At 39.5% G+C, this 13,398-nt stretch overlaps 1 protein-coding gene across 4 annotated transcripts in view; it reads right to left on the bottom strand.

The window, feature by feature from the left end:
• Positions 1-46: 46 nt before the first annotated feature.
• PAPOLG (poly(A) polymerase gamma) overlaps positions 47-13,398 on the bottom strand; it is a 33,574-nt gene continuing 20,222 nt past the window's right edge. Inside the window, exons 21-23 of one of the 4 annotated variants that reach the window (XM_062571504.1) lie at positions 13,034-13,120; positions 12,111-12,221; positions 47-92 (exon numbers count right to left, since the gene is read on the bottom strand). In XM_062571504.1, the coding sequence (XP_062427488.1) occupies positions 12,126-12,221; positions 13,034-13,120 (183 nt within the window). In that variant the 3' untranslated portion in view covers positions 47-92; positions 12,111-12,125. Of the gene's footprint in view, positions 93-2,091; positions 2,222-10,956; positions 11,957-12,110; positions 12,222-13,033; positions 13,121-13,398 lie in introns of those variants that run through there. The other 3 variants (XM_062571503.1, XM_062571501.1, XM_062571505.1) reach the window with 3 other exon arrangements.

Here is a 13,398-nt window from a genome sequence, read left to right as displayed (position 1 = left end):
CAGCTCAGGTTCTTGTCTCCAAGAAAAGTAGAGATAGCTGACAGTGACTTTTCCAGGAGTTTCCGTTAAAGAAAGCCTGCAGAAATCATTATCTGCATAACAGAAGAGGCAACTGTTTGAGATCAAAGGTCGCACTTGAATTCACAAAATATTTGTCTATATAATCATTTGATAAAAAAACAGAAAAAAGCCAAATCTTGATTTACTTTGAAGTTTTTTTAAAACTAAAAAACTAGCTGTTAGTTTTTGTTACCACCTTCTGTTACCTTGTAAGAACAAGAAACAGTGAAGCAGACCAATTCAGATTTAATGCCGCTCCAAAGCTTTACAGAGAGTGGAGTCTGGCAATTCAGTAAGTCAACTACCAAAGCTATTCCCAACTGTATACAAACTTCACAGTCCAGTAAAGGATATCAGGTCTGTAGTCAGCTGCTTCAAAAGAAAGGGCACAGAAACACATAGTAACCACAAAGAGACTTGTGTAAAGTTTACCTAACACACATAATTAGTATTGGTTAGTGTTAAGATCCACCTGTAAACAATTAGAGACTGCTACAATCCAGAAACCAGTACTGAGACGGTTCCCTTCTGGATACTTTAACTGCTGTTGCAAAGAGATGCTGCAAGTATTTCAAATTCATGTGACCTACCAAACAAGACTAGAGGGTCAGAGGGCCGGGGCAAGGTCTTGTCTCAAGGATATCTTAAATACAAAGGAGAACCTCAAGCATCTTTGGCAGTTCAGCAGATTCAAGTAAAGAGTAGCAACCAAACAAGAAGCTAACAGTCAGAAATTACAGTCTAAACCAACTCTAGTTACATTTGAAGATCAGCTTCAAAGGTACGCTGGCTGAAGTGTGTCATGAAGCTGAAATATTATGAATACTGTTGCAAGTTTTCGGTTGAAAAGCCTTGCAGGCTGGTTTCATTCGATCTTTATCATCTGAAATGGTGGCTTTTATGAAACGAGCTAGTTACATGAGACTTCTACCAGAAGCTTCCATGTAAATGGAATCTGAACAGACACTTATGGCTGTGTCAGACTTGAAAGCAATCCCAGGCAGGGGGAGGGAGAGGATATCACCTTCAAGAGCTTAAATCTGACCCTTTCCAAATTGCAGTACTGCTCCTGTTAGAGGTTTGTTCATGCAATTCCTTTCATCTCAGCAGGGAGATCGTGTGCTTGGTGAGGCTGTCCAGTCGGTACTAGAACAGACACTTGTATTGGTAACAGACATTGTCTTTTAAATCAGTTATACTGTAGAATCTGTCCGTTTTACTGCAGAATCTACTCCATCACCTGCAACAACTGACAAGCAACAATCCAACAACAGATCACAAAGCATCCTTGAGAAGCTAAGCACTGGGCTTTGACATGTCGTACAACCAGAGTACTTACATGATGCTACTCAGGTACATCAACACCATGCCCCATCAGTGCTGCTAATTTACCCTTGCTCACAAAGGAAGAAAGTGTCACGTACCTTGCACAAGCAGAAAGCCACTCCTTTACTTTTAACCTTATGAGTTAGCCCAGTGAAGTCAAGGGACTTCTTGTCTTTGACTCATTACGATTTTTTTTCCTCCCTTCCTCTACACCACAGAATCAGTTTGCTTTTCTGAATGTTCAGTCTCCAATCTTTTCCATGAGTTAGCAAAATCATAAGGCAGACAACATGCCCTAGAGGTACAACTGGCCTTACAGGAATGGATGGTTCAAGACTGTTAGAACACAAACATCCAAGAATAAGAAATGTGAAAATGTGTTCTGAGCTGCTGCTAACAGAGTAAAGCAAAACATTACATATGGCAAATCTAGGCATGTTATTTATAAAAAATTACTGGATTTTTAGTCTATAATTGCATCCTTTAAACAGGAAACTTTCTTGTGAGACAAGACAGACGGCTTTTCAAGAGGGTTCAGGCTTGATATCCTTAAGATACTGACTACAGTTCTAGTCACTTCTAAAACCAATAGTTTTAATTAAACCCACATTTTTTATCCATGCAGAAATCTTGAACCAAACCACAAAATTTTCACATACACAAAGCTTTTATTGTTTTGAAAAGATATTGCATGATGATTCAAAGAGTGGGAGGCAGATGAGGCTCACATTTGGGGTGCCTGTCAAACTTAGCTGTAGGCTTAGAACTGGAAATGATTCTGAAGAAACCTCTACCTTCCAAGTAGGCTTGCTATCTGAAGTCATTTGACAAATGCCTGGGAATTACAGACAGTTATTAAAAACATTTAACTTGAACATACAGAACTGCTATTAATGCTGACTGATACTGCCTGTTGTGCAGCCCCTTGGCTCTGCTAATACTATTGCATCTACTAGGGCTACTAGTTCTCCTTCCCCAATAGCTGGTGATGTCAGAGTTCAAGATGCAAAAAGCCCATTAATGTGTAATCCTGAATAATCAGAATGTTTCTTCAAAACTCCTGCCATTTAGTGATTTACTAAAACTGGATTTTACTAAAACAAGATTTATGTTCCTTTTACATGTCTTGGTTACACATAGGATTGTTTGTTCTCTGAATGTGCATCTTTAAGCTTCAGTGCCAATACAAATACTTACAGCATAAACATTGCTGTAGCTATGCAAGTTATAGGGTTATCTGTAGAAAGGAAAGTGTTATGATGTGCATCACAAAAAACTTGGTGGCAGATGACCCAGTTACTACAGACTCAGTGAGTTCAGGACTCTACCCCTTGCAACACAGTTAAAACCTTATTTGCAAAACAGCACAACTGTAAGTGGTCAAGGAGAAAATCTACATGATCTGACACATTTTTACTTGTAATACAAACAGACATTTCATTTGCATAATTTAGGACTAACATAGGCTTCTATCCTGATGCTGGAGTACATTAGAAGGAACTAAAGAGAAGGCTGCCAGGATAATTTACTAATGAGACAATTGCTGTCTCATCATCATCACTGCTTGGAAGAATATTTACTAGGGTCCCCTAAAAGAAGGATGGAAGAACAGAATAGAATACAGAGCTAAACAGAGCTACAGAATAAGTCATATTTACTTAACTAGTTTCTCCCAGCCTTTATATTCTCAACAATTTATTTTTGTGACCAGCAACTCTGCTTCATGAGCACCTAAGTAATTAATTTGGGGAAAAAAAAAGGAAAAAGAGAAAGGGGAAAATAAATGTTATTTTTGCTCCTAGAGTGCTGAGTCCCTTAGCTATTCATACTCTTGATTCACCTTGCTTCACCACAGCTGAAGAAGTCAAAGTTGCCAGCCAGGAGAAAGGAAAAGGACTCGAGAAGCTGGGGGGATAAAGATGGTATCAAGAACATCCTAAAAACAAAACCCACAACCATCTGATTATGAAAAAACAAATGTGGCTACTGTTCAGCAGACTGAATATCTTCTTTCCCCTCCCCTTAAGTCACCCTAACTGTGCTATGAAGACCTCTCCTCTGACAATTCTGTCCAATTCTTTCTCTTGCAATATCCTCCCCTTCATAAGCTTTCAATCCCCAAATCTTTCATCTTTTGCAACAAATACTGGCTATCTTCCAACCCTGAGCTTTCTAATGCCATGTGCACAGCAATGCTTTAAGAACACAAGTTTAGTATCTTTATAAATTCCTGTTCTGGCTAAGTAAAATGGAAAGGAGCCAGAATTCTCTGTGGTTTCCTTTGTAAGAGTGTCTTCCACCTTTGCTCCTAACATGCTCAGGCAGCAGAGACTGATTAACCCCTCCAGCAAGGAAATCTAGAAAGGTTTACACTCCTAAAGCTGGAGACAGGGTATGCCAGCTTCCTTTAACTGACAGATTTCTCCACCTCCGAGGGGCTTTAAGCAATTGTGTATTCTTGGGCTCACTGTGCACTGAACAAGCTTTGATTACAAGAATAAGTTCATTAAATTTTGGAGCCATGTAGTAAAACATTCCTAACACTGCAATACAGTTGAGCTCAATCACGTACCTGTTTTATAGACAAAACTTCCACTTCAGTCCACTTGAATTTTGTCCACGAATGACAAAATATGAAGCCGTGCAAACATTCTGTTCATTTAAGTATTGAGATACGGCTACCAACTACTTGCTGAAAATGGTCATTCATTCATAAAGATAAAACAAGATACTAGTTCATGTAGCTAGCATTAATAATTCAACCTACCCGATTCAGTAGCTACATCCCTTTCCTGAATAAAGGCTTTTGGCTTCTGCTGAAGCCAAGAGTCATTTTTGCACTGAATTTAAAAAATTTCAGCTCAAATTCTCATGTTATGGTTGCGAGTCTGAGACAAATCCACAGCAACACCTAGGTGCTCTGCAGCTCAGTACTGAACACAGATCTTGGGGATTTAAGTGTTACCAAGCAACAGAACCTCCGCAATTCATGGGGTTCCTCAGCGTTATTTTGTGAGGCCCAAGGCCTTTGTGCTTCAATGCATAGTTTCAAGCAAGCAGCCTCCTATGCTGGAATGCCATCTTGGGATATGCAATTTCCTTTTATAAAGTTAACTGGAGACGTCTGCTGAGATTTACTCAGTCAAAAGCTACATTCACCCTTCACATGGGAGCTGAGGTGATATGCTGCAACAGCTGCTCAAGAGAGCAGGAAGGTTACAAGAAGAATGTCTAGCAGGGTGTCACATCTGGAATCTTGATTAAAGTCCGATTTGGATAGTCAGTGAGTACTGACTATTCTCCTCTTTCTAACATGCCAACATTTATCATCCATTCAGTTTCTGTAGCAACTACTCGTAATCCCTTAGAAAAGGGGTTCACAGTTTTTTGGACAATTCTGTCATGGATTATTCATATTCTCCATAACAAGCCTTCTGCCTCTAATAGTAAAATGTATGAACTTACCCATCAACATTTATTAAGATGTTAATGTGGATGTGACAGTCCTATGGTACTGTGTGTTGTTAAAATGCTTAATGAAACATTTTTGTGGAGAGAAGGAGAGGCAAGAAAATTTGTGTTTTCTTTAAGGTTATCAAGATTTAGTAGAAAGTTAAGTTAAATTGCAAGCTTTTAAAAAGCCGTAAGAACAAACAGCAGGCTAAAAAAAAGAAAAAAAGAAAGAAACAACCACATATGTAGTAGCTTAGAATCAGTAGTTGGTACACTTAGAATCACTAGGTATAGCTACCATAGTCCTTAGCTGTATGCAATAATGCAGTAACTAATGTGTACTGGGAATCCCCACAGTAGCTGTTAATAAAATGACTTTGAAGAGGAAGGGTCAAACAACACTTAGAATCTTGCACATTTATGGAATTTGGCTTCAGTTTCTGGTATTGCCACAAACTTTGTCTGACCCTTCAAGAAAATCATTAAGCTCTGTGTGTCAATTTCCTCAACTGCTAGGGCAGAAATAACAAAACTCAGATATTGAAAAAAGATGTTAATATACTGTCAGAGAAAGCCTTGGAAAGAGGGCACTATACTATCACAACTTAATGGAAAATTTTATTCCAAGCAACATTGGGTGGGCACTCTGGTTTACCCTCTGTCCAACTATTTCAGATGAGAAGTCATCTTTTAACATACACTAGTGTTAGCAGCATCCATTATTGATCGAATAGAAGATCATCCCATGTTTTCCAGTGAAAGCTCTCCTTAATAACTGATTGCACAACAAAATCTAAACAACAGGCACTGAAAAAAGAATCAAGTTCATATACAAACAGGACCTGATAAGACAGTAATCTAGTCTTTTGCTTAGGAGCTACTAAGAACCTGAGGTCAGCTGTTAAACACAAGTCAAATTTTTGTCTCAGTATTTGCTTTATTCTTGTTAGACTTTTTAGACCTTAGCAGAGACAAATAGAAGTGTAGCAGGGTTTTCCCTGTCACCACAACAGCCCCTGATAATTACGGATGACCTTTAGGGCTGAACGCATGCAAGCCTGAGTCTGAACATACTATCTCAGCTCCACTGCTGGCCTTCTGACCAATCCATCTGCGCTTATTTGTTACTGAAAGGTGAACTGAAAACAGCCTTAAGCAAGCACATTAAGTCTAGCGAAAACTGAGATACTGCCTTTAGTTAGTTTTCCCCACTTCAAGCCACAACACAAGAATGGGAGAGAATTAAAACACTGTTGATTACTTACTGCTGTAAGACAAAAATACATTTAAATATATTTAGACTTTTACAGGCATATGCCAAATATTTACCCGAGTTACAGAAAAAGTAAACATCTCTGTTCTTATGGAACTTATCACTCAGAATAACCCAGTGATTTTAGTGGAGAATAGAGGGGAAAAAAATAGGGGATTCCTTCTCCCCGTCATTGCTAGTACTTTGTTGATTACATCTTCATTTTCCTCAAAATGCTTGCAGATGTGTAATTTTTGTCCCACTTGATTTAACTGTTACTACAAACAATCAAGATGCAGAAAATACAGTATCTGACCACCCCTTGTTCCTGATTGACAAGTTATTTTTGTTTGTAAAGATTTTAAGCAAGAGAACTACACTGAATTGTTTTACAGGTGTTATACTACACAGTGGAAGAGGTACAGCATTGGTAAAGACCTGTAAAAACACTCAAAATTGGTTGAGAAAATTAACACATGCTCTGTCACCCAAACAAAAACCCCAAACTCGTAATAGCCAGCTACAGGTCTTACAAAAATACTGGAAGATTTCATGTTTTGTACACATGATTTAGAAACAGAACCAACTTTTTGATTCATGTTCAGATGCATGCCTGATTCGAGAGAGCAGAAAACATACAACTTAAGCAGTTACTTCCTTAGCTTAGTTATTAGCAGTCTTTGTGGTAGTGTTCACAATGTCAAGTTTGTGCTTTTCTGCTCAGTAGTGGAAGCAGTTGTATGTAATCAAATAAGTTTTACATTAAAGAAAAAAATCCTTAAAAAACACAACAAAAATACTGAAACATTGCTAAGTCATACTACAAAATATTTACAAATTAATATACTTGCAAAGCTTCAGTTTAAACACTAGGTCAAAGTGCAGACAGGAGATTAATGATCACTTTTCAGTCTTGCCATATGGCAAAAGCAGAAAGGGACCAAAGTAAAAATATAGAGACAAAATTCCAGCATTTTCCAGCTTTAGAGCCTACTTGCTATAGCATTAAACTACACTATTTTTGCTGTATTATCATCACTAGACTTGATCAGTTAAGGCTAGTCAACATTTCCCATTTTAAGACCCTATTTTCAGTTACACCTAAGCTTGCTTAAACTTGTATTTGGGTAAGATTACATACAGTGCCTCCAGTTGATTTTTAGGAAACAACAAAAATGACTCAATCATTTCTAAGAATGAAGCATAGGGAAAATATGCAGCATTACTTATATTCAAAGAATTTGTAAAACTGTTTTTAAGAAACTTCTTTAGATTTCAGAAATGGGGACATGAAATTTAGCATGGAGGCTGTGCGGGTATCACTATTGGACTTTTTGCTGTTCCTTTGGAGAAAAAAAAACACTTTGGGGCATATGTTGAAGCTTTGAAAAGTTTGGACTTGCACATGTTTGCCAGACCTGACTAACAGCTAAAGTCCGCATTATTTTATCTCCACTGCACAGACCATAGAGACTAAGCTTGATGGTTCCTGCAGTAACTGCAGATTGCTATGTTGCCACCCATAAATCAAGATTACTTCTCTGGTTTCAAGACTCCCACTGCTTTCATCCCATTAGCACAGAACAAAAATATCACCCAGTTCTAATGCAGAGGAAGCAAAGATGGATTTGGGTGAGAAAGGAAAATGCAAGAGTATCAAGAGAGAAAGGAAAACGTGCTGGAGCCTGGGACCAGATGAAGTGAAAGAGATGGGTATAAAACGAGAATGGGCAGAGAACAGGCTGAATCAGACAAGGCCTTTCCAGCAAAGAGGAACTGCCCAACAGCAAGCAGTATCAGCTCCATTTCAACTTCTTGAAGGTCAGGCTGCTAAGAACTCAGAGTGCATATCTACCAAAACAGAAGAATCAGCCGCCAGCGTATTACTTTGTCGAGATCCCCCTGGAACAACACGCAGGACCCGGCAGCCTGGGGCAGGCCTGAGCCTTCGGGTCGCCTTCAGAGCTCAGCACCCGGGCCAGCTGGCTGCAGCAGGGAGGGGAGGGCTAAGGCAGCCCACAGTCCTGCCCGGCCTGGCCACTCCTGACCAGCATGCCGGGAGGCAGCCCCGCAGCACTCCCAGCCAGCTGCTCCTCCTTCTCAGCTCCAGCTCCCAGGGCGCTCCCCGGGCTGGAAAACACCCTGCCATACTCAGCTTAGCGGGATTCAAGGAAAGGAAAGGCAAGGCAGCAGCAGACCAGCGGAGAAAGCAAGGGGCCACCTCCCCCCTCCCCACAACAGGCTAGCGAGCGGGAGCAGGCGGGTGCTGGTCCACAGCGGTGTTTCCCACCCGCCCTCAGAGTGCAGTGGTGGTGGTGCTGTCACATGCCGGGTGCCGTCACTGCGCACGCAGCTCTTGGCGCCCTGGCCGCCCCCACTGCCGGCCTGAGAGCATGAAACCCACCTCCCCACTCAGGAAGCCTGGGCCAAGGGAGGCAGGGAAGAGGTGAGAAACAAGCAGCCTCCCCACTTCCTTTCCCCCAGGCTGCTGGGGAAGTGGCACGCAGCCCCACCGCAGGAGAGGAAGGTGGCTGCTTTCACAGGAACAGCAAAGTGTCTGCCGCAGTGATACGATTTCTGCTTGAGGCCAAGGCACAGCGCCTCTGTCCCACTGTAGTTACAGTAGGTCAGGGATCCCCCTCCCTCATACTACAACCACAGCCTTTCAGTTACTGGAATAATGCACAGGTCCAGGCTCCTTATAAGAAGTGTGATGAGGTAATAACTAAAATACAGTTAGGAGTTTTGGCTTGTTTTGGGGCTATTGAGCTTGTGTCATGAAAGTATTACAAGAAGGCAGCATTAGCACCACCAGAAGAAACCAAGAATAACAGTTTCAAAATACCTTTTTTCTTTTCTTTTTACTCAATTAGGCAAAAGTTGAATGTCCTTTTACTTGGTCACTTAGTTGCTACAACAGCATAATAGACTGTATGTAGATGGCTTCACATCAACTGTTTCCTCACTAATACCTAACAAATAGAAAACTGCAGAAGACATTAAATTCTGTGATAGAATGGAAGGGGTGAGGGATGTATGATCCTTAAAAAGGACCACATCTAGTTAAATGGTGTAACTTGGGCAAAAATTTCTATCTCCACCTAACGAGTATAGCAACTACCTTGGAAAGCAGATCGAAGACAGCAGTATTTGCAGGACGTTTGATGTGAAAGAACCTCATTGAGTCTTTTTATACAACAGTAACTTTGTCTTCAGTCATTTTAACAGAGAACTAGGTGCATAAACCAAGAAAAACATTGAATTGTTACAATCTAAACTTTATAGTCAGAAAAGCAGAAATATAACCATTAACCCATCAAAAGCAAAGGCAAGCCTCAGAACACCCCACTAACTATATAGCCCTAGGGCAGTACTGCACTTCTGTAATATCCAGGGAAACCCCAGAATGGTGAGGTCATTGTGTGCTGTACCAAATGCTGAATCAGTTATATTCAGAGAAAGTACGTAATCTTACTTATGCTTGATCAAGCCCCAGTAACTAATAACCTAAATTCTTCCTAAACATTCTTCTTCAAACCTTAGGAGTGAAGAAATATTGAAGTAAGGGTGACTAGAAGTAAACTGAAAAGCAAGAGTTAAAAGAAAAAAAACCTATATGTAGGTGGGTAAGGTACATTAAGGTACTTAACATCCATTAGCTAGGTTATATTTGGAGACTGGTTGCATAATCCCTCTATCAGCACACATGTACATGCAAAACCAAAGATTATTTGGCTGAAAGTGTCAAGAGACTTTGCTGAAGGATGCTTCCAATGCAAATCAGAGAAGACTCAAGGGGAAGTTTCTTTAAAAGCATGTTAATATTACAGGGTTGTAGGCTACTACAAAACAATTTTCTTATTTGCTTTGTTGCTTACCTCATCACTTCATGCAGATTTGGTGTAGCAAAGAAAAATCCTTTGTAAATTTGAAGGAACAAGTGCTGAAGTTGCATACATACTGTAGTTAGTACACAAACTTGTTAAAGAATGATGTTTTAAACAAGGTTAGAAAATTGAAGGAGCTACTTTATAAACTCAAGATGTAATTCTGCTAGTCACTTAAACATGAGTTGTTTGATTAATGTTAAACTAGAACTAGCAGATTGCTTTTTTTTTCTTGAGAGGAGAAGTGGGAAGTGGCAAGAATAGGATCTCTCAAACCCATTAAAACAAGTTTTAATTTAGAAAGCTTTCAGAACAGCTGTGGAATGCCACTGCACTGTTTAAGACTTATAAAAGCTAACCTGCACTTGAAGCTAACTAGTTTCTTTTTTATTACTACTACTACTCTGGCTACTAAGCATACTGTGCTAAACAATTGCGCTTTCTCCACAGGTCTGGAATACTAAGAGTATGGAAAACATTACAGAAGGAAGACTTTACAAAATACATACCTCCCCCTTTTCCTTTACAGCCCTTTGGTTGTGCGACTGAGATGATCTCCAGTGGATGCTTAAGAACAGCAATTCAGAGCTCCCGTTGAGTTGAACTACTCCTTTTTAAAGTTCCAGGGGCATCTATTGCCAAATAGCAAACTGGGACTTCTGCTACCAACTCAGTTTACAGACTGCACTACTGTTTCATAGAATTTTAAACCAAAGCCAGGAAATATCAGAAGCAGGAAAGGAGTGTTCCAGTTCCAATTTGCTCCTCACAGCAAATTGACTCTAGCATGTTATTATCATTATGCAAAGTAATTTGTCTCCCCCTTTACCCTCCTCAAACATTTGAATTAGGGCTTGTTTTTTAGCACATCTAACCTACAGAAAAAATACTGAGGAAAGACTAAAGATCAAGTTTTTCTTTGGAAGATAATATTTTACAGCATATACAAAAATACTCTGGAAAAACATACAACTTCATTTACAAAACCACCAAACTAAAGAAATTACAATATGAAGATAGCACAGCATTTGTTTCACATGATCAGAATTTGTCCCCACCCCCCAAAGGCCCCTGATGTACTTAACTGGGTAAGCAGCATTTACAACTTGTTTCCAAAATCCAGCTTAAGACTACTACAAGTTTTCATGCAACTGTTTAGAACAACCTCCAGGGTTTCAGTGAAACCCAAACAGCACTTTCTGCATGCCAATCACTTTCAAGGCAGTAGCCTGCAGGTGGGTAGTAGTGTCACAACAGCCTCAGCTGTCTCAGTGTTTAAGCATACCTTCAGTTGTGTGTTCTGAGTTTAGCTTTGCTACCCAGTGAAAGCAAAAATAACCCAAGTCTTGTTTTGGAGCAGTCTTAAAAAAAAAAAAAAGAGCCAAACAACATGGCATGAGACATTTCTACCCTCTCCATACTTTGGTAGCATCCTCTGTTGCATTTTCTTCAATTTTTAGATTTATGGGCCTCCATGGGAGGCAATGCATATCATTTGTGTAGGGCATGGCTGTGCTAGACAGTGGAAAGCTACTGCCTGTAGAAGCTGAGCACCATTGTGATAGATGCATAGGAGTGCACGTGCCAAACTGGAAAATAATTTAAGATCACAAAAATAGTACAGCTATATTAACTAGAAAAGCATAAACAAATGCAAGCATGTTCATACATACTTCAAAGCAGAATGTGGTTCCAGTGACTAATAAATCCTGTTTACATGCATTCTGAATCGAAGCCACAGTACAGGTTGCTTTTTGTGGCTTTTTCAACACAAGCTTTTTCAGCTAGTGACCGTTAAGACTTTTAAAAGGCTAAGGACAGCTGTTGCAAGGCTACACAGAAAGTAGTTCCAAAAGAAGCAAACATCTAAACTAACAATGCTAAAAAAACCCCAAAGAACATCATGATTTTGTAGGTAGTGGCTTGTCAGTAGGCGATCTTGGAAAAGCTACACAGTAATAGGAGTATCCTACAGCATCTGCAGGTCAAAATGCAAATAAGAATGTTGAACCAACTAGTATATACTTAAATAACTTCCAGTATGGTGACAGTAACCCTCCATACTTTGTTGGACAGTAACTGCAAGACACACTGGCATTATGAACCACTACACAAATGTATGTCATCTTTACCTGAAGAGACACTTGTTACTGGTTAAGGGTCAGTCTGATGGATCTTTTAATAATGCGAATATTTGTTGGAATAGGAGATGAGGAATCTGGTAGCTCTTTACTGGAAAGCCTCTACAACACACAAAAAAAAAAAAAAAAAGGATGCCACATAGAAAAGGAAGTTTTAAATGCATTAATTCAGAAATAGTAGATAAAGAATGGTGCTATTTTATAGGTTTAGCTAGAAAAGGGCTTGTTTAGCTACAAAGATAGCATGGCCAAAATTAAATGTTAAAAAAAGGTGTTTTTCCACCATATCACTTGTTTTCTTACCACCACAGTTTACACAGATAAAACATTTCCCCTCTGCATACTCATTCTTCCCTCAGGAATTAGTTGCCTCAAATTATGTCAGGAAAGAAGCTGCTTAACAGCATAGAGGAAATTAGCATTATTCTAGGATCCATGGAAAACATCAGAAATAAAGGGTACATCTCTACTAGCCAGTTTACTTCCAGTCTTATAACCCTCAGTCTCACAAAATTTTACATCAAGAGTCAAAGCCACTTATACTCTTAAGAGCTTCCAAGTCTTACCACAGAAATTGGTATACCAATATTTAAGATAATGACAGCTCAGAGCACTTTATGAAGAATCTGCAAGAAATATACATTCCCCCTTGGTAAGAAAAAAAAAGCAAGCTGGAAAAAAAAACTGTGGCAGTTCAAGTGTATGTAGACATGGTTCTTGAAGTGCAGTAACTTTCAATCTGTGGCTTATGTTGTGCAAGTAAACCCAGAAGCTCATTGTGTGCTAGAGTCTAGCCATTCAGTTTGCTGGAAGCATGACAGGCAAAGCTTACCAACTATCCAGAAGAATCAAGCTTACAGAAGTTAATAATACATAATCTTTCACATGTGATGGAGGTTCTAGTTTTCATTTACCTGTGAACATAAGGGCACAACAGATAATACCTGTGACCTTGGTGTGTCACTAATTGGAATAGGCGTGGATTTTCCTCCAAGGCCATCCTAAAAAAAAACACCACACAAAGAAGTGATATATTAAACTGTATCATAAAATTCATGGTATTAAAAAAAAAAAAAAAAAGGAGAGAGACAGCTAAATACATACATGCATAGATACCCTCCACCTCCTTTAAGATCAGGGAAAATACTAAAGTTTGACACCCCCATGAGCATGCGTAAAATATTTCCAAGTATTTCAACCTTCAAACCATATCTTGATCTTGGGACATGCTCTCAGGAGATTATGCTTCAGTAGCAAACTACACTCAGTATACAGCTCT

Source organism: Rhea pennata, chromosome 3 (genome assembly GCF_028389875.1).
Source record: "Rhea pennata isolate bPtePen1 chromosome 3, bPtePen1.pri, whole genome shotgun sequence".
Taxonomy (NCBI): Eukaryota; Metazoa; Chordata; class Aves; order Rheiformes; family Rheidae; genus Rhea; species Rhea pennata.
The sequence above is the reverse complement of the archived record's forward strand: the minus strand, read 5'-3'. Positions and strand labels throughout refer to the sequence as shown.